The following is a 25,741-nucleotide window of genomic DNA, read 5'->3' as shown; positions in this document are numbered from 1 at the left end:
TGCTCTTGCCACGGATGTTGTATAGATTTGTGGGTGAGTGTGTCCCAGGTGGTTGGCAACAATATTTTCTAGCTCTGAGTCTTGCTATGCCTTCTCAGTAAATGCCTTTGCTTTTAGCTAGTTGTGTTTATTGGCTGACTGATATGGAAGAAACTCACTGGTAGGGACTTGTCAGTACTTGTAGTTTTAGGAGTACTGACACACAGATACACCATAGGATCTGGGAGTAGAAGCTGCCTTTTAGGGCAGTCTGTGAGTGCAAGTTAGAGGGAGGTAGGCCCCAAAGGGAATGCCACATATACTTGTGCATATATGTATGTGTATTCTATCCCCTTAATGGGGTATCACATGATATAGTAGTCTAGAGTTAGGTTGGAGTTAAAAGACTCAGATTAAACTACAACTTCAGATACTTACTAGCTGTGTGACATTGGGCACATCACTTTTTTTTTTTGTAAACTTTATTTCTGGGTCTCAGTTTCCTCATCTAATAATGGGAGTGATAATAATACTTGCACTACCTAACTCAAAGGACTATTGTGAGGGAAATGTTTTGTAAGCCTTAGAGCAGGATATGTGTGAATTATAATTATTTGCTCCATATTAAAGCAAAAGTCTGATCAAGGCAGGATGTCTATCCAAACTCTTGATCTTGCCCAGTCCCAAGCACAGTGCTAATAAAGATTTGTTGAACTGAATTGAATGGATGCTCTCTTCTCAACGTGCCTGGATTTTTGTCAAGTGATACAGCACCATGTTCCCACCTCCTCACAAACTCCCCCTCATATTGAACCACAAGCTGCCCAAGGGCCAGCTACGAAAGACCCAATTTAATATCTGTGCTACAATTTGAAACCACCCCCAAAGGCCTATAAAATTGTGCATACCCTTTGACCCAGCAATATCACTTCTAGGTAGGGCTGTATCCCAAAGAGATCATAAAAATGGGAAAAGGACCCACATGTACAAAAATATTTATAGCAGCTCTTTTTGTGGTGGCAAAGAATTGGAAATTGAGAGGATGCCCATCAATTGGGGAATGGCTGAACAAGTTGTAATATATGAATGTAATGGAATACTATTGTACTATAAGAAATGATGAGCAAGCAGACTTCAGAAAAACCTGGAAAGACTTGTATGAACTGATGCTGAGTGAAGTGAGCAGAGCCAGAAGAATATTGCACAGTAACAGCAACATTGTGCGATGATCAACTATGATTGACTTATCTCTTCTCAGCAATACAATGATCCAAGACAATTCCAGAAGACTCATGATGGAGAATGCTATCCACATCCAGAAAAAGAACTATGGAATCTGAATGCAGATCAAAGCATACTATTTTCACTTTTTTTTGTTTTTTATTTTTTTATTTCTCATGGTTTTCCCCTTTGTTTTGAGTCTTCTTTCACATGACTAATGTGGAAATGTGTTTAGCATGATTGTACGCGTATAACCTATATCAAATTGCTTGCTGTCTTGGGGAGGGGGGACAGAAGGGAAGGAGGAAGAAAAATTTGGAACTCAAAATCTTACAAAGATGAATGTAGAAAATTATCTTTACATGTAGTTGGAAAAAATACTATTAAGTAAAAAAAAATCTGTGCTGCAGACTTAAGGGGCTCCCCAAAGGAGCTTCATGGGCGTAGGAGGCTCAACAGTAAATACATGTCCACTTGAGCTGCAGTTTTCTGGTGCATTCCATTCCCAGCACCACTCTCTCTACTACCCACTCTTTGCATAGGAAATAAATCTGCAGAAGGAGCTTCTAGCAGGGATTGCCACAGCTCCCCCATTTGGGTGACCCTGAAGAAAGACTTCTGCTGTCTAGAGCTCGTATCTTCCCTTCCACTCTCTACATCCTGCTCCCCATCTCACAATTTGTTCTCCTCCCAGGACTATGAATACTGAATATAGGCATTCTCATTTGCTTGCTAATGATCATTTGCTATTTAATGTTCTCCTCAAAACCCCGACCTAGAGTTAAAGAGGTTTCTGACATTTATTTATCCCCTGGGCCCTTTGAGAGGAAGGTGGGACCAGAATCTAAGTGCTGTGTGGAGACCTTTAAATGGGTGACATTTAGCATTCTTAATAACAAAAACAAGAGAAGCCAGAGAAAGGGTAAAAGGGAAGGGTGGAGAGAGTAAGGAAGATTATTTCAACACCTCATGAGATCCATGGTTTCAATAGTGTGAGTGTCCTCCACTGATGCTCGCCATGCCTTAGTAGAGGATTTGTTTTTAGAGTAGAAAGAGGAATGGCGGTAGGACCCAGAAGTCCTGAGTTCAAATCCTTTCTCTGTCACTTACTATTCTACCTGTATGACCTCAGTTTTATCATCTGTAAAAAAAAGGTGTTGGACTAGATGGCTTCTGAAGTCTCTTCCAACTTTAAATCTACGAGCCTGTGATATTTTTTGTTTTGACTCAAAGGACACTTTCCTGAAAAGGCCCAAAGAAGCACCCCTACAAAGTACATTACCTGAAAAGTTCAAGAAAGCCACCTAATAGTGTGATTGGGTTGCAGGCCCATCACTTTTCACTATTTTGGTTTATCAATTATTAACAGAAAGGAAGGATGTATATCCCTCTATATGTACATTTTCTCTCCCATTTAGACAACCTTCAGGGTAGGGACTGTTTTCACTTTGGTCTTCATATCCCCGCTGGGTCACACCACACCTGGGATATTGCAGCAAGCAAGATCTGAATGCTGCATTTTAGGAAGAATAAAGATAAGCAAGTGGTAGAAGAAGACAACCAGGATGGTAAGAGGACTGGAGAATGTGCCGCACTGGGACTGGCTGAAAGAACTGGGAATTTTCTCCTGGAGAAGACTTGAGTGGAGAGTGAGGGGTGCAGGAGGAGAGAAGGAGAGCTGTCTTTATGTATTTGAACAGCTTATGGAAGAAAGATAGATTCGTGCTGAAGCTGAACATTTGAAACTTTTCAACCCAAAGAGCACACCTTCCTTCCAGACAGCTTCTAGACCTCAACTTGTCTTTCCTCAGGAATTTGTCTGTTTCTTCTCTGCTAGTGAGCTATTTTGGCTTGGGTTGAGAAGAAAACATAGATCTAACTCAGCTAAGGGACATAAGTTATGGCTGTTAAGGAGAGAGGCCCAGCTAGCAATAAGTGCCCGGTCCTTTATAGCTTGTTGGAAATCGATGAGGGGAAAATCCTATTAGAGCTGAGCAATTATTTGCATAGAAATTATCAAAGGTCATTCAACCAGAGAGAAGTAAAAATAAAGGTGAGTTAACAAGCTGTGTCCTCTCCTCGGGAAGGCCTACATAAACGTTTCCTTGTGCTGAATGTAATTTGGCAAAATGAGAATTTGGGGTTAAAAGAAAATGTGTATGTGACAGGGTCAAGCTTTAGCTAAGGCTCACAGATGGCAGACAATGAGTAGGTCTCTGCAGTGCAGTCATGACATCTCAAACTTAAGAGAATTCTATGGACTATTCTATAGTAAAGAACAAACATTTGTTAGTTTAAATAAGACGCTTGATTTCAGGTGTTAGGATTAGATGGAGGCTGGATCTTGATAGTGACATTCAGCACTTGTGAGATTAAAAACACATTCTACTTACCAGTAGGGGCCACCTCCACTGAATTCCTCTGATGCCCCAGTATGATATGGAGCTGACCCTGAACTCTCAAAGGCTAAGTTAGCAGCTAGCACTAGCAGGTTCTACCAACCTGGAAAGGCTGCAGGTGGCTGGTGGGGCCTGGCAACAAACAGACTGTGTATTTGTCTAGTGGAGTGCCCATCTAGGTGTCAGCAAAAAAATGTGCCAAAGCTTCTTGTGCTATCTTTTGGACCATACGTTGACTTCTGAGTACACGATGGTATGGTTAGGCAGGTTCAGAACTGGCTGAATGGCTAAATCCAAAGAATGGTCATCAATGTGTAAACATCAACTTGGGAGAAGGTCTCTAGTGGAGATCCCCAGGGATCTGTCTTTGGTAGTGTGATTGCTGAGATTTTTATTGATGATTTGTATGGGGCTTTAGGAGATATACCTGCTAAACTTTCAGGTGACACATACCTGGGAAGGCTAGCTGAAACTTTGGGTGGTTCAGTTAGGATCCAGAAAGATCTCAACAGGCTAAAATGATGAATTTTAAAGGGAAAAAATAAAGTTCTACATGTGACTTTAAAAAAAAAATCAGTTGCACAAATATAATGGTACCTGTGGAAAAGATATAGAGGTATCAGTGAAACACAAACTGAACATGAGTAAAAGAAAAGTGATAGAGCAATCAAAGGAGAAAAAAAAGCCACATTATCACAGGTTGCATCAAAAATATGCACACCATCCAGAGAGATAGAGAGGAGATAGCCTCACCGTACTCTGCCTTGGTGACACCACACCTAGGATACTGTATTCAGATGTGAATGCCACGTTTTTGAAAAGATAAAAATAAGCAAGTGGCAGAAGAACACAACCAGGATGGAAAGAGGACTGGAGAATGTACCACAGGGAGACTGGCTGAAAGAACTGGGGATTTTCTCCTGGAGAAGACTGGTGGAGAGCGAGGGGTGGGAAGGAGAGGAGGAGAGCTGTCTTTACGTATTTGAACAGTTTATGGAAGAAAGACAGATTTGTGCTGAGAAGAGAATTGCAGGCCTAACTCAGCTAAGAAACGCATTGAGAAGTGAACAGGCAGTAAGTGCCCGGCTGTGGGTACTCTCTCTCCACCGAAGGTTAGAAGGAGGAGCAGTAATGGGATTTGCAGAGGCTTGACGGAAGAAACAACTTGCTATCAATTAGTATGGTCCAAAAGAGGGAATGGGATGCCTTGGGAAGCAATGGATTGCATCTCACTGGAGGCCTTGAAGAGGAAGCCCAAGGACTACTTGTATGTTGTAGAGGGGATTCTTTGTCACTTATGGGTTGGACTAGATGATCGCTGGGGTCCGTTTCAATTCCTGAATTCTGTGCCTTGCACCTACCCTTTAGAGTTCAAATACCATCTCCTCTAGGAAGCCTCCTGGATTTCTCCATTCCGTAATGACTTTTCCCTCTTTAGACCTCATATAGCTCTTTGCACTTTTACGCACAAGAAACACCTTGATGGAAGGGAATCCAGGAGTCAAAACATGTAAGAGTCAGACCCAGTTCTGCTACTGGCTTGCTTTGTGACTCTAGGCAAGAAATCTAATCTCTCTGTATCTGTTTCCCTGTTTGTACAATAGGAATCACACTCCTTACTTCACAGGGTTTGTAAGTCTTCAAGTACTATAGAAATGTGAGTCATTAGTACAGTATAGGATCACATGTTAAAATAACATGTGTGCATGTATTTTCCTCCTACTAGACTTGTCTTATCTAAGCTGTGCATCTCCCCAGGGCAGGGCTCTGGGCCTGGTAGGTGTTTACTAAAATGTCTTCAGGAAATGGCCAAATAAAACAGGTGAGTTTCTGCCTCTCTCTCCCTCCTTCTTGCCCCATTCAAGTCTTTGGTGATTGTGTTCCCTGAGAAGGCGCTGGCTTAGGAGGCACTAGGTTCAGGACAATTAATCCTTAGACACTCGAGCATGAGCACATTCCTCATCTGTTAGCTGTGGCCCTCCGAACCAGGAAAGCTTCATTATACTCTCTCCTGGGTAGATAGCCTGTGGGTGGAAGCTGAGACAGTGGGAAGAGAGAGGGGGAACTAATGGATCATAGCTTTAGAGCCTCAGGAACCATTTTACAGATGAGAAAACTGAGGTCTGGGAAAGTGAATTGATAACTTCAAAGTCATGGAGTTAATAAGCAACATAATAATACACATACATCCTATATATAATCATGTATTATTATCTATTAATACATAATAATTAACAATAAGGATAACAACATAACAATTAATAAGTGGGGGATTTGAACCAAGTTTGCTCCTGGACCAGCGTTCTTTCTACTATACCATGTTGTTGTTGAGTCATTTCACTTGTGTCTGACCCCATTTGGGGTTTCTTGGCAAAGACGTTGGAGTAGTTTGCCATTTCTTCTCCAGCTCATCTTACAGAAGAGGAAACTGAGGCAGAGTTAAGTGACTTACCCAGGGTCACATAGCTAGTAAGTGTCTGAGGCCAGATCTGAACTTGAGTCTTCCTGACTCCAGGCCTAGAGCTCTTCCCATTGCACCACTAGTTGCCCATGTTTCCCAAATACTTCCACAAAGTAGAAATCACAAAACATCTTTTCTTGTTTTCCACAGACAGGAAATTCTTCAACTTCTGAGAATGTCCTTGGGTGGAGGTGAAGCAGGGAGCAGGGGAGGAAAAGAAGGGCATGTGTAGGGATATGTGACCTGACCCCAAGATAAGAGCACTCGATTAAGGCAGAAAAGCCCACTTAGTCCAACCCTCCCATTTTCCAGATAAGGAATCTGAGGTCCAGGAGGGAAAAGTGATTTGTCTAAGGTCACAGATACAGTGTTAGTGCCAGGATTTGAACCCAGAATCTTAGTGCTCTTATATATTGGTGTTTCATCTCTTCTTACATGATTGTAAACTCAGTGGAGGCAGGGATCAGGTCTTACCTAAACTTTGTGTCTCTCCCTAACCCTAAATCTGTGCTCGGAATACATACTTATAAAATATTTGTTGACTGAAAGATTTACATGAACTGATGCGAAATGAAGTGAGTAGAACCAGGAGGACACTGTACACAGTAATAGCAATACTGTGTGATGATCAACTATGAATGACTTAGCTATTCTCACCAATACAGAGATCTAAGACAATTCTGAAGGATTCATAAGAATGCTATCCACCTCCAGAGAAAGAACTGATAGAATCTGAATGCAGATTGAAGCAGTTTTTTAAAACTTTGTTTTTCTTGTATTTTTTTTGTCTGTTTTCTTTCACAACATGATTAATACAGAAATACATTTTGCATGACTGCACATGTACAACCTATATCAAAGTGCTTGGCTTCTCAATGGGGGGAGGGAGGGAATTTGAAACTCAAAAATTATTTAAAAAATGAGTGTTAAAAATGTTTTTACATGTAATTGAGAAAAAAATAAAAGAAACATTTTAAATAATTTTGTTGAATAGAGTTGGTTACTCAGGACTCTAAGTCCTTCAAGTCCTGGAGGTCAGCGAGGCCAGAACCCTGGCTAAAGACTGAATGGAGATATCTTTGTCAATGCGGATCTGTTTTCTCTGTGCATGGCCCCGTGGTAGAGAGAATGCTCTTGTTACAAAGTTTGAGTAACAAAGCTTCTAGTGCTGTAAGACCCCAGGCAGAGGGGAAGGCTACCTCGAGCTAATGAAGGTGGAGGGTTTCCACATGGACCTTCATGGGGATGACAGTCACAGAGAGAAACTCTAAAGGACCCCCCTGGACCTTTGCCCAGAGTCACCACGGTCACCAGTCAAACAACTGCTGCCCCACACATCAGGGGAAGAACTCCCTGAAAGCTGGATTCACTCAGTGACAGTGAGGGACTCTTAGAGGGGATTAGGGAGTTTCAACATACAATTGGCTGGTTTCTGAGATGCCTAATTATAGCCTTCCATCACTCCCATGTCCTTATTGAGCCAAAGGCAGCTTTGTCTTACTCCTAAGACATGGCAGGGTGATGGTGGGCTCCTGGCAAAACATAAATTTAGAACTACAAATTGTTTCAGAATCACACCTGGAAGGGACAGTATGCAAAGTGTCGGTGTTGGAAGGGACCTTAGAATATAGGATGTCAGAGCTGGCAGGAAGCTTTGAAGTAGAATATCAGAGCTAAGAAGGATCTCAGAATGTAGAATGTCAGAGTAAGAAGAGACCTCAGAATACAGAACACAGCATGTTCAAGCTGCAAGAGACCCGAGAGACTAAATCTATAATCCATCCCACTTTCCCATTTTACAGAGGGGCAAGTTGAGGCCCAGAAAGGGGTATCGACCAAGATTACACAGCAAGCTACTGGCAGAGTCAAGGTTCAAAGACAAATATTTTTATTTGACTCCAAGTTCAGTGCTCTTTTTCACTAACGTTGAAAGTTGGATTGGAGCATTAAGGGGCTCTAGGCTGTGACTTCCTTCCAAATATTTCAGATATTGGTGGGGTGGATGGAGGTCATAGACCATTCTCCTTGGCTAGTTGACATGTGCGCCCATTCCCACCCTGCTTGGAGCGTAGAGGAAAGTACACCACCAAAACCAGGTAGAGGTCCTCCAAGAAATATGCTAGCCTCTGCCTGCATTCACCACCTTGATTGTGTACAAACTGCTTCCATTTCCCGGACTTGTTTCCTCATCTGAAAAATGGGGATGAATATACCTATACTACCTATAGTGTGTACATATATATGTATACACACACACTATACAGTAATGCTGCTTAGAAAATGTTTTGTAAAACTTTAAATGTTATAAAAATGTGTATTTTTATTATTTCCAACCATCTACTCTTTCCTCCCCTCTTGGTTCTCCATCCAATCACAAAGTAAGGAAAAATGATGGTGCACAACATGTGTTTATTTCATCATCTTTTAAACAGATTTAAAGGACGAGGAATTTATTTTGAGGTTGGATTTGAACCCAATTATCTTTAGGGACAAGTCTACCTTGGTATATCAGCTGAGTCTATGATCTGGTCGACTTGTTGATCTTGGGCAGTGGAGGAAGTATTTGATCTGATGGGGGCTCCTGGTGATAGTGGGGTCGGCACTGTGAGAGGTGAGCTCATCACATCTCTCCTGTAATCCGTCTTAGTAGGAGCAAGGATAAGGGTGGCAAATGGGTCAATAGGAATTTGAGGAATCACAGAATGTGAGTGCTGGAAGGAACTTCTGAGGTCATTTAGTTAGTTTATGGGAGACATCTAAGCTTCAACGTGCTAGGAATTTCAATTTCAACAAGCATTCATTACCTGTGTACTGGGCTCAGAGCCAGGGATTCAAAGACACATGCACAGGCTGAGAGAAAAACACAAATAACTATGACACAAAGGAAAATGAGATAAATACAAAGGATAGGTCCAGACAAAGCGTTAAGAGAAATTTGAGGAGGGAGATCACCTTTATCTGGGGGGGTGGGTCTTAGAGGGGAGGGTTTCATGGAAAGAGGCAGCAATTAAATTGGACTTTGAAGCTCAGGGCCCCTGAATTAACATGAATCTGGCAATATTATTCCTGGGTACAATGACCATGCTAACAACACAAATCCGACTTCTTTGCCTGCCACGGGCATTTCTGTGACAGACATATTATCTGGAAGATTTTAATGCTATGTCCAAAACCACATTTCCCTGTGCACACAGATCAGTTATAAGTATGTTCAATCAGGTATAGATTAGGTTAGAAGCCTACCATTTCCAAAAAGGTACCATTCAAAATCCTTTTACTTTTATGACAATCATGCTTTAGAAACTACAAAGCCCACTAATTAACCCCTCTTCCTTTGTTTAATTCCATCCATTCCTGAAAGCTACTTCCTCTAAAAATGGCTAACATTTACACTACAAATCACTCAATATGCATGATCTCATTTGGGCCTCAAACCCACATATAATACTATATAGTATAGATACTCTAAGTGTTGTTACTCCCATTTTACAGATGAGAAAATTAAGTGACATGCCCACGAAGTCCAGTCGTACTATGCCATACTGCCTCTCTAGAAAGCTTCCCTTTTGTTTCTAACAACTTTCCCCTAAGACTTCATACAACATTTTCAACTTCTCTGATGCACTCATTATGTGACTGTGCATGACTCAAAAAGCATTTTTTTTTGAGTACCTACTACGTGCCAGGCACTGTGACAAGTCCTGGGAATACAAAGAAAGGCAAAAAACAAAACAAAACCAAAAAAGCCCTTTCTGCTTTCAAGGATGTCAGTCTGATGGGGGAAGATGACATACAAATAATTATGTACAAGCAAAATAATAGGAAAAATTGGAGATAATGGAAGCAGTAAAGGCTTCTTACAGAAGGTAGCATTTTAGCTGGCACTTGAAGGAAGCCAGGGAAATCAGATGGCAGAGATGAAGAGGAAGAGAGCTCTAGGCCCAAGATCACAGTTACAGGTATTTTGCACCTCATTTCCCCAACCAGGCTGTGAGTTCCTTGTAGGCAGGGACCGAGTTTTGATCTCTCCCAGGGCTCAGTACAGGTTCTGTGCTCACACACAGAAGTTGCCTCACACTTGTTGAATTGGAATTGGTTCTAAGGCAGCAAAGCTGTTTCCGAAGGGCTGAAATTGTAGTTCATTATATCAGCCAGGAGATGGTACTCTAGGAGAAGCTCTCCATTATCTCCAGGCCAGATGAAATGGATGTTGTGTCCTTAGAGAATCACAACAGGATCTCTCATTAGCGTTCATGGGCATCCTTCATTAGGACAAAAGCCCTGACTGCGTTCTCGAGCTCCTTTTGACCGCTCTGGTGCTAATTCTTGGCATAGTAGAGGAAAAAAATCATTAATTGGGACCCTGTGGATTTAGATTAAGTGTTAGTTCAAACAGGCCTTTTGCTGAAGTTCACCTTTGTTTAGCAAACCTCTTCTTTATAGAGTGCAAATTAACAGTATGAACAAGAATGCTAGGGCAAGATGTGAAATTCTTTAGGGAGCTTAAAATACTTTTCATGTACCTCCTCTTGTCCTCTGACCCCAATGTGTAGTCATGTATTCTCAGAGCTGGAAGGCTACTCAAAGGGCCAGCTCAACCCTCATCCAAAAAGCATTAATCTTATCCACAACATTGCCCACAGTCATTGATCTTCTGGTTAAGTTCTTCCAGGGACAGTGAGGCCGTATTGAGGCAGTCTGCTCCATCTTTGGCACCTCCAGAGGTGAGTTCCAACCCTCTTCTTCCCAATGTACTAGGCTTAGTCCTATTTTCTAAGACCCAAGTGGAACATATCTAATCTTTCTTTTACAAAAATACTTAGACTCTTCGGAAGACAAGCAATTAGAATTTGATGTGAAGACCACAGGAATTGGAAGTCCACAGTTGAGACCTGGATCTGCCACTTCCTGGATGACCTTAGACAGATTATGTTCTGTCTCTGGGCCCCCTTTTCCTCAAGGGGGGGTGGACTAAGATGAGTTGTGATACCTCTATAGTCACTTCTCTTTACGGCTAAAATAGCCTACTAATCTAAATATCCTATGGTTGTGTCCTTACTTGTATCCTCAATGCTTACTGCCGTACTTGGCACATATCAAGTGCATGCTTCTCGATTGGACATGATCCAGGTTGTCAATGTCCTTTCCAAAGTTGCTCTCAGAATAAAACATGTTACTAAAAATGAGATCTGATAAGGGCGGTGGGGAGCAGGAATACCACCTCCTCTCCAGCTCTGGACACCAGATTTCAGAGTAGTGTTTAGAATTCTCAAACTCACCCCCCTCATCTCCCGGTACTATTAGCAAAGTCTAGAGTGTGGGGTCCTGACCATTGTTCCTTATAGAATGGGGAAGGGAACGGTACTCACCACTGTACTTCTTTACCTATGAGGAACACCAGGAAACCTTGGTGGAGGTAGTTGGAACAGAGGGAGCAGAGAAGAAAGGGGCATGGTTGGGACAACCAGATTGGAGGCCCACAAGCACATGTAGTTTTCCTTAATCCTAGGATAATCTTCTCTTGACCCTTTCATACCACCCAATTGTTTTCCACATATCTCCAACCTTCCATGACCTAACTTCTTGAAACAAAAGTTATTCCCTCCACATCAATCTTTTACAAAGTCTTCCACTCTCACCATTCAGAAATAGCTTTCAGTTACCAAGGACCTCCTTATTAAATGGCCCTTTTTTTCAGTCATCTTTCCTCCTCTCATGATGATGCACTTCACAGAGCTGACCACTACTCTCCTCCTTGATATTATCTTCTTTTGTTTCCATGACACCATTCCTCCTGAGAAGCAGCCTGGTGGAGGTGAAAGAGTGCTAGGTATGGAGTCCAAGGAGAAGGGGCCCATCTTCCTTATCACCACTAGCAACAACTGCTGACCAACAGCCAGCAACAGGGGGTTAAGCACAGAAGTCGTGACAGTAGGAGTGTCCCCTTGACTGGTAAGGCTGCTTCTAGCCCAGCCCTCAGAGCCTCCAACAGGGGAAGCAACTTGTGAAGAAGGGGCCAGCCATCCCCAACAGCTGCCAACCAATGACCATGCACAGTGCAGGTAAGTCACCAAGATGAGGCAGGAGGAAGCAAGTCAAACCACCATCACTATATTAACCACCCGCTTCCTTCAGACCCTGCTGGGGACAGCCCAGGCCCCCGAAACCAAGAGCACTGGGTATGACAACATTCCATAATGACGTTAAGGAAAAGACATCAACATCAGCCACTGCACCGTAAGAAACATTGGTCTTTTCCATTTGACTTGCAGCTAAAACACCCCATGTGTGTTATCTCCCCATTATAACTGTGGAACATGCTTACGTCTGCATGTATAAGAAGCAGATAAATGGGGGAAGACAACATTGATGGGAAAAACATGAGCTCTTTGAAAGTAGGGACTCCCTTACTTGTATCCTCAATGCTTAGCGCAGTACTTGGCACATATCAGGTGCACGCTTTATTCACTCATTCATTTTACTCAATATTCTGAGCAAAAGAAAAATGGTCAAAAAATGGCTGTTGAAAGCAGAGGATTGTAGTGGAGGGATAGCATAGGAAGATGAATCATGTGGACTGAATCTATATGGGGTCAGAAATACAATGCTTTTGTATAAGTAAGAAATGGAAAACAATTTTTATTAACATGTTTTACATTTACAATTTTTTTATTAGCTAATCAACAACAACATGCAAAAATAAGCGCTAAATACAAACCTCTACAATACGGTTTTGTTTAAGCTACAATGGTTGGTTGGTTTGGAAAAGTCATCAGTAATTGTTGAAGCTGAACTATTAGTTTCTGCAATGAATATATTTAGACCCTAGACTTATGTCACCATCCTGCAAGGCCTCTTCAGAAACTGTCCAACACTAGCTGATTTTCATGTGAATACATTCTCAAAGCAAGAAATAAGGCAGTAGCACTAATGATTTGATATTAACCCCTATGCATATAACTAAGAACTTTAGAAAGACTTTCACACGAGGAGGGCAAACTGGAAGAGTCTCTAAAAACAAGCAATTTGGTTTGCTTGCCATGCTATGTTTTCCTGGTATCCTGGCAGCATCTTTAAGCTTCTGTTTGGAACAAACAACTTCTGCTTGATTCTAGGCTGAAGTCACCATCTCATGATCATCACATCCCTGGAAGTGCAATCTCTTAAACTCAGCACTATTATTGCTTCCCTACAGGATCCACAGCAGAGAACGCAAAAAGCTCTCATGGAGAAACCCCCTTGTTTTTCCATGTATGATCATTAGCAAAAAGGGAGAATAACTGGAAAAACAAATGGGGAAAAGGATTGAGTCACATTTTTAAGTGGGTCTGAAGGTCCCTCAGTGTTTAAGTCATCCTTAAAAGAAAATTATTTTTGAAAGATTAAAGTACTTTTCAGAAGCATCAAATTTGTGACTTATGTTACAAAATCCTACCAATCAAAATGTTGTTTTCAAGTACAAACTTATTAAGTCATACTCCTCTCTTTCTAAGAGTAGTTATTGTTGCTCATTGATCTTTGGTCGCAAGAAACAACATTGCCACCGACAGGTCTGATCCTCAAGATGGCACATTATGCTTCTTCGCCATCAAGGCCGTGCCTAAGGAGGCAGGCCACCCCCTACGCTGTGTCCCATTCCAGCTGGCACTGGCACTCCATCCTGGGGCCATGGGGATCTACATGATGTACACTTTCTCAGCTTGTGAGAAGTTGAAAACTTCTTTGGTTCTTGGGCACACGACTTTGTCATCTTGACGAATGGAAAGCAAGGACTGAAAAACAAGATTAAGACTGAATGAATGCAAGCAAATCAAAATAAGACAGCACTCCACAATTCAGAAATCAGGCTATTAAGGATCAAAATGAACCTGTTTTGTAAAAGTTCTGTAGAAAAGACAAACCTTTCAATGAGAACTCTTATACATTCTTCTCTCTCCCCTCTGAATCTGCCACAAACCATTTACTTCTCTCACCTCAGTGGAACTGAATGTCTAGAATTATTCTTCATAATTTGGTTGAGATATAACTCCAAAAATAAGATTAATGGAAAAACAAAGGAAACCAGAAATCCTGAACTGTATAAACTCTCTTACTGCAGACACAGTGATGCTCCACAGTTTGAAGCAAGAGAACATTGGAAAAGAGCAGAGAACAAACTTACGTTGTAGCCATAGACATATCCATTTGGTAGCATCATGGGTGGATTGTTTTCATTCATGACATCTCCAGAAATCTTGCAGACTAGCCGGGAGTTGGCACAATGGGCCATGGGAAGAGGCTGGGCCAGCTTGTTCAGTGACTTGCTACACACAGGGCAGTCTGGGTTCTTTGAACTTCCGTCTTCTTTGTAACACTGTCTGTTTCACAATGTGTCAAGGAGTCATGGCTTAACAAGGATTGCTATTATTAGAAAAAACAAAGCAACAACATGGTACGGAGGAAAGAGGGTCAGTTTTGGAATTAGGAAGCCTAGGCTTAAAATGCAGGTTCTTTACTTATTACCTGTAAAACCTTAGGCAACTCCGCTGTCCCCATCTGTACAATGAAGGCACTGTACCAGCTGACCTCTAAGTCCTTTATGGTTCTAAATCTCATACTCTTTTACTCTGGGGAAAGGGAACATTTTTTGATGAACTATTTATTGCAATATATAAACCAACTAAACAGTAATTAACTTAAAATTTTTACATTTCTGGTATTCCCTGTCAAGTAGGTCTAACAAGAAAATGTAGTGTACTTTTACTGGAATTGAGACAAAAAAGACACTCCTCCCTCTCCACATACACACTCTCTGATCCAGTGACACTGGCCTCCTGGCTGTTCTGTGAACAAGACACTGAAGCACTCTGATCCAGGCACTGATACTAACTGTCCCCCATGGCAGCAGTGCTTTCCCTCTGCATCTCTGCCTCCTGGCTTCCTCCAAATCCCTGCTAAAATCCCACCTTCTACAGGAAGCTTTCTCAACCCTCCTTCATTCTAGTGCCTTCTCTCCAATTTATCCTGTACATTGCTTGTTATGTACACAGTTGTTTGCATGTCATCTCCCTCATTATACTGAGCTCCTTGAGAGGAAGGAAGGTCTTTTGCCTTTCTTGGAGGCACTAAATAAACATTTATCTGCTGACTGACACTGGTGTGAACAGGTAAAACAAAATTAATTCAAAGCACCTGAAGAAAAAACAACTCTGCTTTTCCCTTTGCCACCTCCTCCCCTTCCCTGCACCCAACTGAAAGCAACATAAATGACTGGCGGTGTGATGATCTGCAAAGGGCTTGACCTGGATTTAGGGATCTGGGTTTGAATTCTGCCTTCAGCATTGATTACCTTTGTGAACTTGGGACAAATAACTTGACCTAAGGTTCAGTCTGCTCCTTTATAAAATGGGGACATTGGTAATCTCTTTTGTTTATAAGGACTGCATGCCCATAAAGCCCTCTACAAACCTAAGAGCACTATAGAAATGTCAGGTGCGATGATGAGGATGACAGAGCCATTTCCCAGAGCCAGATCATGAGGTACTTAAAGGTGACGATGATTAACCATCTCTGGTTATGGAAGTGGCCTTCCATGCCAGTGGAGGCTCAGGCAGGTCCCACCAGGGTGGAAAGTTTTGGAGTACTGACCCAGGGATGCATTTTGTGTATGCCATGTAAGAATCAAGTTAACTGAGCTTGAAAAGTCTCATAACCAGGATGGCTGCAGGACAATGAGTATTTGGGTCAAAGAAATTCTTGAAGATCATCAATTATATCACACTGTAAAACAATTTAACAAGTCCTTTATAAAACTGCATAATAGCTCTGGGAGATAGATGCTATTATCAGCAGGCAGTACAAGTAATATTATCACAGGTCCTACATTATGATTCAGAGCTAGAAGGGTCTTCAGAGGTCATCTGGCCAAACTCCCCCACTTTACGAGGCCCAGCAAGTTAACTCACTTGCCCAAGGTTACAGAGAGAACAGGTCAGAAGCAGAATTAGAACCCATGTATTCTGACTGCACTATGCTGCCTCTTTTATATATGAGAGAAGCTGAGCCTCAGATGGGTTGATAAAGGCCCTGCCCATGGTCATACCCTTCAGAAGTGTGAGTCTTATGAGTTTATGACTTGGGTGTGATCTACAAACAAAAATGGAAGATAGCAAGAGTAAATTACATGGATAATTAAAATGAAAGGAATTTTGTTTCAATTTACCTGGCTATTTTAGGAAAATCTATTTTGGCCTGTATTATCTGAGTGAATGCTTAAAGTCTTAAAGAATTGGCTTTGCAGTCAGAAGACCTGGCCTGACACTTATACTCTGAGGACTATGGGCAAATCATAACCTCTCTGTGTCTGTTTCCTTGTCTTTAAAATGAGGACAGAAACATTATCACTATATCTCACACAGTGACTGTGAAGAAGGTTCTTGGTAAACCGAGTTATAGAAAATGGGCACTAATCATTATTAATTTATATAGTAATAACAATAGTAGCTAGTATTTATGTAGCACTTTAAAGTGCTTTAAAACATTATCTCATTTTATCCTCACACACAATCCCTGTGACGTAGGTGCTATTATTATCCCTACTTATATTTGAGGAAACTGAGGCAGACAGAGGTTCACTGACTTACCACTAGTGAGTGTCTGAGGCAGGATCTGAATTCAGGTTTTACTGACTCCAAGCCTGGTAGTCTCTCCACTCTGCCACCAGCTGCCTCTTAACATATGAAACCTTTTGCCTTTAGGATTCCTTCATCTCTGCTAAATGTAAGGTACATTTCATCATCTGTTCTCTATTTCTCACTTCATCTTTAAAAAGGCCATTTTCACTTCCAATTGTAGTGCATTATGGATAGGAGAAGAATTTATGAATAAACAAGAGATACAGAGCACTGTAGGATGTAAACTGGATAACTGATTACATGTAATTAAAAAGTTTCTGTACAAAAAAACCCAATGGAGATAAGATTAAAAGGAAAGCAGAAAATTGGGAAAAAAATTTTTTTATAGAGTTTCTCAGATAAAGGCCTTATGTCTCAACTATACAGTAAACTGAGTCAAATTTGTAAGAATTTAAGTCATTCTCTTGTTGATAAATGGTCAAAGGATATGAACAAAAGTTTTTGGAAGAAGAACTCAAATTAAAAAATGGTCTAAATCATTATTGATTAGAAAAATGCAAATTAAAATAACTTTGAATACCATATCAAACCTATCAGATTAGCTAAAATGACAGAAAGGGAAAATGACAAATGTTGGTGGGGACGTGGAAAAACTGGGACATTATAACACTGCTGATGGAACTGTGAAATGATCCAACCATTTGGGAGAGCAATTTGGAATTATGTCCAAAGAGTTATAAAACTGTGTATACTCTTTGACCCAGCAATAGCACTCTTAGGTTTGCTTCCCAAAGTTATCAGAGAAAAAGGAGAAGAACCTATATGTTCTAAAATATTTACAGCGGCTCTCTTTGCAGTGGCAAAGAACTGGAAATTGAGGGGAATGGATGGATAAGTTGTGGTAAAGACTGTGATGGAATACTACTGTGCTGTAAGAAATGATGAGTTTGCTGACTTTAGAAAACATGCAAAGACATGCATGAAATAATGAGTACAATGAGCAGAAACAAGAGAACACTGTATATAGTAATGGCAATATTGTTTGAAGAGTAAATGTGAATGACTAGGCTATTGAGTAATATAAATATTCAGATCAACTAAAAAGGACCTGCAAAGGTAGATGCTATCCACCGCCAGAGAAAGAACTGATACTTGGAAATATGTATTATATGGTGCCACATACGTATCTATATCACGGACTTCTCTAATGTGGGGTTGGGAGGGAGGGAGACAACTCGGAACTCAAAATGTAACAAAAGAATAAGTAAAAGAAAATTTAAAAAAAGAAAAAAAATAGAGAGTATTAGTTGTTAAAATGTTATGGTTCCAAATGTGGTGGTTGCAATGTCACTGGCAATGAGAACATGTTGATTGTGCACACTGGCCAATTTTACATTTTTTTTGTCTACTGTACTATTTCTTGTTTTATCTTTAAATGCTGTTGGAATGATTTAGCTTAGTTTGTGTTTCATGACCAGCTTTCCCCCTACATTGCGTTTCGTGTGTAATTTTCCATCATTTTCCTCTGCACTGTTTTCAAAATGAGTTTGCATGTTAAAACTGTGGTTGCTATTATCTGACAAGTTCTTGCCTGGCCACTTCTGGTTTTCCTGCTGTGGCAAATGCTTTAGATCAATTAATTTTTTTTTAAAGAAGTGTCCTTATCTTTATCCATTTCCTATTTTTCAACACCAACAGCTTGCCTGAATAGTTCATGCTGAAGTTGTTACAGCTGCAGTGTTCTTTTCACCTTTATCCGTATAATTTGGTGTTTACTTAATTAACCTTTTATCTAACCTAGCTGGTGTTCTGACCACACATAAACCAGTGATTTGGAGATTATTCTGTTTGTTAAAATTCCCCATTCCCCAATATTCTTGTGGTATATTTTCAGGCATATTTATATGTCTGAAAATCAGGAAATACTCCAAACACTAAAGAATCAAGACTAAGGGTCCACCCAGTGGTACTGGAGATATGTACGGAAGCGCAGTGTGCTAGACTTAGAATCTGGAAGACCTGGATTTGAATCTTGCCTCTGACACTTAGTTGCTGTCTGACTATGGGTCTCTCTTCATCTCTCTGGGCCTCAATTTCCTCATATATAAAATGGGGGTTTTGTTCTAGATGACCTGAGGTCCCTTCCATCTTTAGATCTATGACCTATGGCCTTTACAGTGGGAGCTACAGAAGAATCCAAAAGGTGGTAGGATTACTGTTCAGGAAGGAAGGGATTAAAATAACACATGATGGTTGAGAAGGCTAAACTACTCAACTCTTAATTTTGTTTCTGTTTTTTTATTTAAGGAAAATGTTCTTTAATGCTAGAAAGGATGCACAAAAAAAGTTAGCAGGGAGAAGAAATTCAAGAACGATGGTGAAGACAAATAGCCTCTAGCCATTTTCAGTAAGTTTAAGTCACCAGTTTAGGATGAACTACATCAAAGAATAATAATAATGTTGCTATCATTCAGTGTGTGTGACCCCATCTGGGGTTTTCTTGGCAAAGATACTAGAGTGGTTTATCATTTCCTTCTCCAATTCATTTTAGAGATGAGAAAACTGAGGCAGAGTCACACAACTGGTAAGTATCTGAGGCCTGATTTTAACTTAAGAAGAGGATGCTTCCTAACTCTATCTACTGTACAACTTAGCTATCCTCCATCATCATCGTCATCATCGCAAATTATCATCTCAGTGTTCTTCCTTTTTGACCTCTCTGCAGTATCTGACAATGCTGAACATCCTGCCTCTTTCTGGATGGTATCTTTTCTTCAGGTCTTTGTGATGTTTTCTTTTCCTACCTGTCTAAACATTTCCACAGTCTCCTTTGCTGATTGATTGTCTCTGTTATGTTTCCTAACTATGGGAGATCCTCTAAGGACCTGTCCTGGTCCTTCCTCTCTCTACCGTGGCTCACTTGGTGATATCAATAACTCCCATGGGCTTAATTATCATTGAAATTCAGATAATCCCCAAATCCATCTTCAACTATCTAATGGATGTTTCAAACTGGATGTTCCGTAGGTATCTCAAGCTCAATGTATCCAAAGTAGAACTTATCATCTTTCTCCTCAAAACCACCTCTCCTTCAAAGCTTCCCAATTTTTGTCTAGAGCACCATCATCCCAAGTCTCCCAAGTTTGAAATTTTAGCATCATTCCTGATTGCTCACAAAGTAAATAGAAACAAGGTTTGAACTCAGTTCCTTCGGATCCAAATCCAGAACTCTCATGGCAATAGCTGAGCAGCAGCTCACATGTCTATGACACTTGATGGTTTACAAAGCATTTTCTTCATAAACCTGTGAGGTTCAGATTGCTCCTATCCCTATCACCATTTTAAAGAGGAGGAAATCAAAGCCAGAGAAGGTAAAGTGATTAGTGAGTAAGCAACAGAAGGCAGGATACTTGGCCTTGGGGCACCAAGCTAAGTGTTCTTTCCACTTCATTATCTTGCTGTTCATTGAAAGAGCGCTCTTCCCTATACTAGAGGCTTTTTGTTCAGGGAAGGGTATCTAGATGAACCATACTCGGCCTTCTAACTCTGAGATTTGTTGAGTTTGTGGCTACTCTCACAACATATGAAGGACAACTCAGCGGGAATAACGGTTCAACTGAACAATTAGTTTCATTGTCTAGCTAAAACCTAAAGCAAGGAGTGGTCTAAATCAAACCAGCCAATCTTTCTGAACACAGATGGTACATCGACAGTCGCCTGACTGTACATCCTTAGCATCACTATTTAGGTCTTCCTTGTTTCTTTCTTTTTAGGCAATTGGGGTTAAGTGACTTGCCCAGGGTCACACAGCTAGTAAGTGTCAAGTGTTTGGTCTGAGGCTGGATTTGAACTCAGGTCCTCCTGACTTCAGGGCCAGTGCTCTCTCCACTGTGCCACCTAGCTGCCCCCCTTGTTTCTTTAGATTATAAACAGAACAAACTCGTTGCTAATAAAGGAGCAGCTGCTGGAGAGTGGACACTGGACCAGGAATGAGTGGGCTCCGTCCAGTTAAGAGGCACCCTGGCAAAGTCTCTCCCTTCTCTGCACATCAGTCTTCATCTGTAAAATGAGGGATAAGACTAGAGAATTTCTAGAATTTCTCTAGAGCTAACATTCTATTATTCCAGGCCTGGAGAAGGGTACAACTGCTTTAAAGTCTACTTAGAAAAAAAATCAAGTCATTAAGTCCTTGAGGATATAAGTTCAGTGGGAAAATATCTTTCTACATGAATAATTGGACAACTTTTGGTGTTCACATAAAATCTAAGAGAATTTTCTGATTAATCATTTCTTACATCATTCCTTTAGAAATATGGCCATGAAATACTACCAAATTGGTATGTTCACTGGTTAAATCAAAACTAAGGAGCATCTCTGAAGGGTTTCTTCTTTTAAAGATCACAGATTTAGAGTGGGAAGAGACCTCAGGAGTCCATCTAGTTTCATTTTCTCATCTTGTGCATGAGATACTGAGGCTCAGAAAGGTTTTGTGACTTGCCCTCAGTTACACAGACTTGGTATGCTGGTACTAGGAAGAGCACTCTGGTCCTGTGACTAATTCCAGTGCTCTTTCTACTTTATTACAAAAGACTTAGAGCAGAGGGACATCAGAAACCATCTAGTTCTAACCCATTTTATAGATGGAGAAACTGAGGATGAGAGAGGGGAATGGTCCCCTGAATTTGAGTAGGTTGCACACTATGGTAGGAATATATTCCTCCTGCCCCTTCCTTACCTCTTTTTGTCAAAATCCTTTGTGGAACCTCCCTTGATATTCTCAAGAGGAAAGTGTCATCTTTGCTCATATTTTCCTAGAGCGCTTCAGGTATCTTCTCTGCCCTCATCCCATTCTACCTAGTAGCACACTTACCTGTGCACATGTTTCCTCCTCCTTAGCAGACTGTAAATTCCTTACAGAAGGGACTTAGACAACAACCTAGTGGTTGTTGGCAATCTCTGTATCCTCAGCTCTGAGCACAAGGCCCTGGCCCCGTTTTTTAAACCTTTGTCCAAGATCACGTAACTATCAGGTGCTGGGGCTGGGATTCAGAACCAGGTCTTCTGACTTGAAGGCCCATTGACTCTTTATATCATATAGAACTACCTAATGTGTCCCTCTCAACACACTGACACAAATAATCATAAACCTGTGTTTCTTTAAAAATCAGGCCAGGTTCATCATTCACTTCATCTCTTCTGTCATATAGAAAACCTGCTTATTTACCCAATGACATTCAGGAATTACATGAAAAAATTTTATTCTTGTAAAATAAAATTCACTTTGTTGTTATTTTGGTGTGAACCAAATAAAAACAGGTTTAAGTTTCACATTACGCTCACAATTTGTAGCCAGGAAAGGATACGGTGTTTTTATGGCAGAAAGGCCTGCCTGGAGTGTGATGGTGAAGACTGAGTTATTTCCCAGCTGATGTAGCCTGTAATTATCATACCTAAACTGCTGAATCAGCATCCTCCATCGGGCAGGGTCCAAAAGATCCTGTAATGAAATAAAAGGAAAAAGACTAGAAACGAGATCCCTTTCTAGCTCCAAGATCCTAGATGAGAACTATTTATCCTCTAAGCAAAATTTCACAGAATGCTCCATAATAATTTCTACCCAGACACTCCAATGCCATCAGATAATTAAATAACCTGATCATCATAAAAAGGATTTGTTTTAATAAAAAGGGGTGAGGAGGGGGGCACCAGGAAAAAAAAAATCACCAGATGGCAATTATAAGCATTTCATTGGGAGACAGGAGGAAATGAATTTTAAAATGAAAAATTTTTTTTTCAATGTAGGCATTTACAGTATTGAAGGTCATTATTGAAACTTTGTTATTTGTATGCTTTGATTTAAAACCCACTGATGTGACCTTAATATTCTGTATTTAATTTTCTGGAATGTTGGCTTGGTTATGAAGCGAAATTAATACTTTGGAATGTCAGAGTTTTTCAAGCTACTGGGAATTAAAACACATGACTGAGCAAACTTCTGTCAAAGAAATATAAATGTTTTAAGTCCAGTCAGCTCTGTTGCATTAAGTACCCAACAGGACTCAAGCAACAGAAACAAACAACACCTAACAAAGCCAAACCTCCAAATCTAGTATTGCTAGAGACTTAGGTTCAAGAAGACAGAGGATAGAAGAAGGCTTCATTTTAGAAAAAGGCCTCTGTTATTTCAAAACTGTAACTCAACCTCAGGCTAAGAAAACAGGTTTAATCTAAATTGCATTTAAATCTATGGGATTTTAAGTAGAGGAAAATCCTATTTAAATTAACCCTGTCCTATAGCAAAAATTGGTCTTCTTGGTTGGTTGAGATAGAACAGAGCAAATTTGACCCCCTAATCCTTGGCTGTCCTGGAAGCAGAAATCAGAGTAAGACTGTGGCTCCTATAAACAGTTGGTTAGTTGTTTAAATCTAAATGGGTGCCATAGACATTCTGGTATTTGGGAGGCATGTCTATAAAATCCACACACAACCCAAAGATTTTTTTTTTAATTAATTCTAGTAATGTTTTCTTTCATTTCTCATAAAATGTTTTGTAGGGCACAGTGCAAATGAAATACTAAACATGGCATGTGAGCAGCCTACAGATTCTGGGCCACCACCAAGAGAACTATCTTGATTATGAAAAGGCTCGAGCCTGTGTCTTGGAATGGTATGAATTAATTCACAATATACAAAATGCACATATATAGACTTAATTAAATGCCTGCACTCAACAAAGAGTTCACAGACTTAACAATGTTTGCTCTGAAAAACTGCTTTCTATGCACTCTCTGACATGTGGCTTCTGTAAAGCTAAATATTTTGTGTTTTTAATTGCCTCTGGGAGTTGGTATGTACCCAAATCCCGATTCTACCTCACTGTGGAGCATGGTGAGGAATTTTTTTCTAAAGGTATTTTTTATTTTATTTTTTAATTTAATTTAATTTTTTGGGTTACATTTTAAGTTCTGAACTGTCTCCCTCCCTTCCCCCACCCACTAGAGAAGGCCACTATTTGACACAGATTTATAAACATATTTAAAACTAAACTATGCATACTTCTCTTTATCATCTACAAGTATTCCCAAGAGATGCCTAAACACTGCGGTGCCTTGCCCTAGGGTTTAAGCTTCTCTTGGTTAATGCTGGATAGTGTTCCTGCTGCCTCCACCCTACCATGGGTACTCTCTCTCTGTTGTAAACATTTTCCCAGTACATATGCAAACAACTAGTTCTATTTCATACTTATTGGGGAGGGGGAGGGGACATGAATGGCCTAGAGTTTTCTGGGCTACTCAGGTGCTTTACAGTTAGAAACAAATGGCAACTAGGGAATTGTTATTTAACAACTTAATGGCAATAACACTCAAAGATCTTCATTAAGTTTTCTAAGGGTAATGGGGTGTACACCTACCAATGAAGTAGGTACTAAACCAGACCATCCTCGTGAAGGGATCAGAAGCAAATATGTGCTATGTTATCTTAAAGGGGTGTGTGCTCTTCGCTCTAGCTTATAACATGCTAGGCAATGTTTATGCAAACACCAATAAATACATGTATGTAGAGGTAAGCTTGGAGAGAAAGCTGAGAAAGGTGGTTTAGTGGATCTCATAATTGAGTGAGACAGTGCTATCTCCTACAACAATGAGAAAAGATGCATAGGGGTAGGATTTGGAAGAAGATAAATTCAAAGGCACAAACATCACTTTGTTGGGGGATAATTTTCACATTGATGAATGAATAAAAAAGCATTTATCAAGTACTTACTATGTACTTGACACTGTGCTAAGTGTTTAGGCAAGACAAAAAGCACAATTCCTCCCTTCAAGGAGCTTGCACTTTAATAGGGGAAAACAATACAAATAGAACAGTGGAGGATAGGGAAAGAGTTTTGCTATGGGAAGTTACTGGGATGATGATGAACGGCATCACGGGACAATTTATTAACTTAGTCTTTACAGTGTTGCTTTAATTACTGTTCCTAGAGCTAGACATGAAAAGTAGGACGTGCAGGGTAGTGAATCAGAAGGAAAACATCAGGATTAGGTCAGAGAGAAATGTTGTAATTAGAGGGACTTGGGAGTTAGTCATAGAATGATTTCAACAGAAGCTATAGGAATAGCTGAAGGAGCTTACTGGCAAGAAGGACAGCTCTGTTCTAGAAAAGGCTGCTCTATCATAATTAGAATGATTTTTTTGAATTGGACTGCCAAAGACCAACATTTTTAATCTAGCTTAATTCAAGGAATTAGAAATGTGAAAAATAAATGAAAAATTGTATAAAAGTCCCACCAGTGAGACCTTTAGCTTAATAAAACTAAAGAGAGATGAAAGAACTGACCTAAATATTTATGGCTTTCAAGTAAAATTCCATCTTTGAAAGTTAAAGAATTTTTTCTTATGCAACAGTGAGGCATTAATAAAACAGGGGAAAAAAGAGCTATTTTCCTAACTAGGTTAAAAAAAAAACCCAACCCTGTCAAATAAAATTAACCATCAAACTTGGACTTCTTTATTGGTCTTCATAAGAAAGGGATTTCTCCAGACTGATAAAAATTACAGCCATCTCTCATTTCATAAAAAGCTGATCTGTTAACCATTTTACTCTAGTCTTTTAAAAATCTTGTTGAATGTTTTAAAACTGGTGCCTCTGACACAAGGAAACCATCATCAAAGAATACTTTTATTTTCTTTTACCATGCGAAGTCTCTTCCTAATGAGTTGTTGGAATAATTACATGAGAATGAATTCACCACATATATGCCATGTAACCTACCACAGTTTGTAGTACCTTTGATTGAGAAAACTCACATTCAGCTTAAGACTGTAGCAAAATCATGACATTTAAGCAATCATACATCAATTTTGCACCTATCATGCCATAATAGGCTTGCGTTCACTTGACGTCACATGTCAAATTTCATGTCAAAGTCAGAAATATTTACAATGGGGTGTGGACTGTGTAGTTCCATGTTCTTTCATCCCTATGAACAGGTTAAATAAGACAAGTATATAATTTTTCCCTGTCCAATATTACCCTACCCCCAGACAAAAACCCTATTTAGACAATA

The 25,741-nt window shown here is 40.2% G+C and overlaps 1 protein-coding gene across 2 annotated transcripts in view; it reads right to left on the bottom strand.

Annotated features, from left to right (window-relative positions):
* Nucleotides 1-12,696: 12,696 nt before the first annotated feature.
* The window catches only part of MAEA (macrophage erythroblast attacher), a 145,559-nt gene continuing 132,514 nt past the window's right edge, over nt 12,697-25,741 (bottom strand). For both annotated transcript variants that reach the window (XM_027836475.1, XM_027836476.1), the window contains 3 exons: nt 22,037-22,170; nt 14,222-14,417; nt 12,697-13,832 (listed from right to left, as the gene is read on the bottom strand). In XM_027836475.1, coding sequence (XP_027692276.1) covers nt 13,737-13,832; nt 14,222-14,417; nt 22,037-22,170 — 426 coding nt within the window. In that variant the 3' untranslated portion in view covers nt 12,697-13,736. The remainder of the gene's footprint in view (nt 13,833-14,221; nt 14,418-22,036; nt 22,171-25,741) is intronic.

The sequence above is a fragment of the Vombatus ursinus genome, unplaced genomic scaffold (genome assembly GCF_900497805.2).
Source record: "Vombatus ursinus unplaced genomic scaffold, bare-nosed wombat genome assembly UNPS02014818.1, whole genome shotgun sequence".
Taxonomy (NCBI): domain Eukaryota; kingdom Metazoa; phylum Chordata; class Mammalia; order Diprotodontia; family Vombatidae; genus Vombatus; species Vombatus ursinus.
Note: the sequence above shows the minus strand (reverse complement) of the source record. Positions and strands in the feature narration are given on the sequence as shown.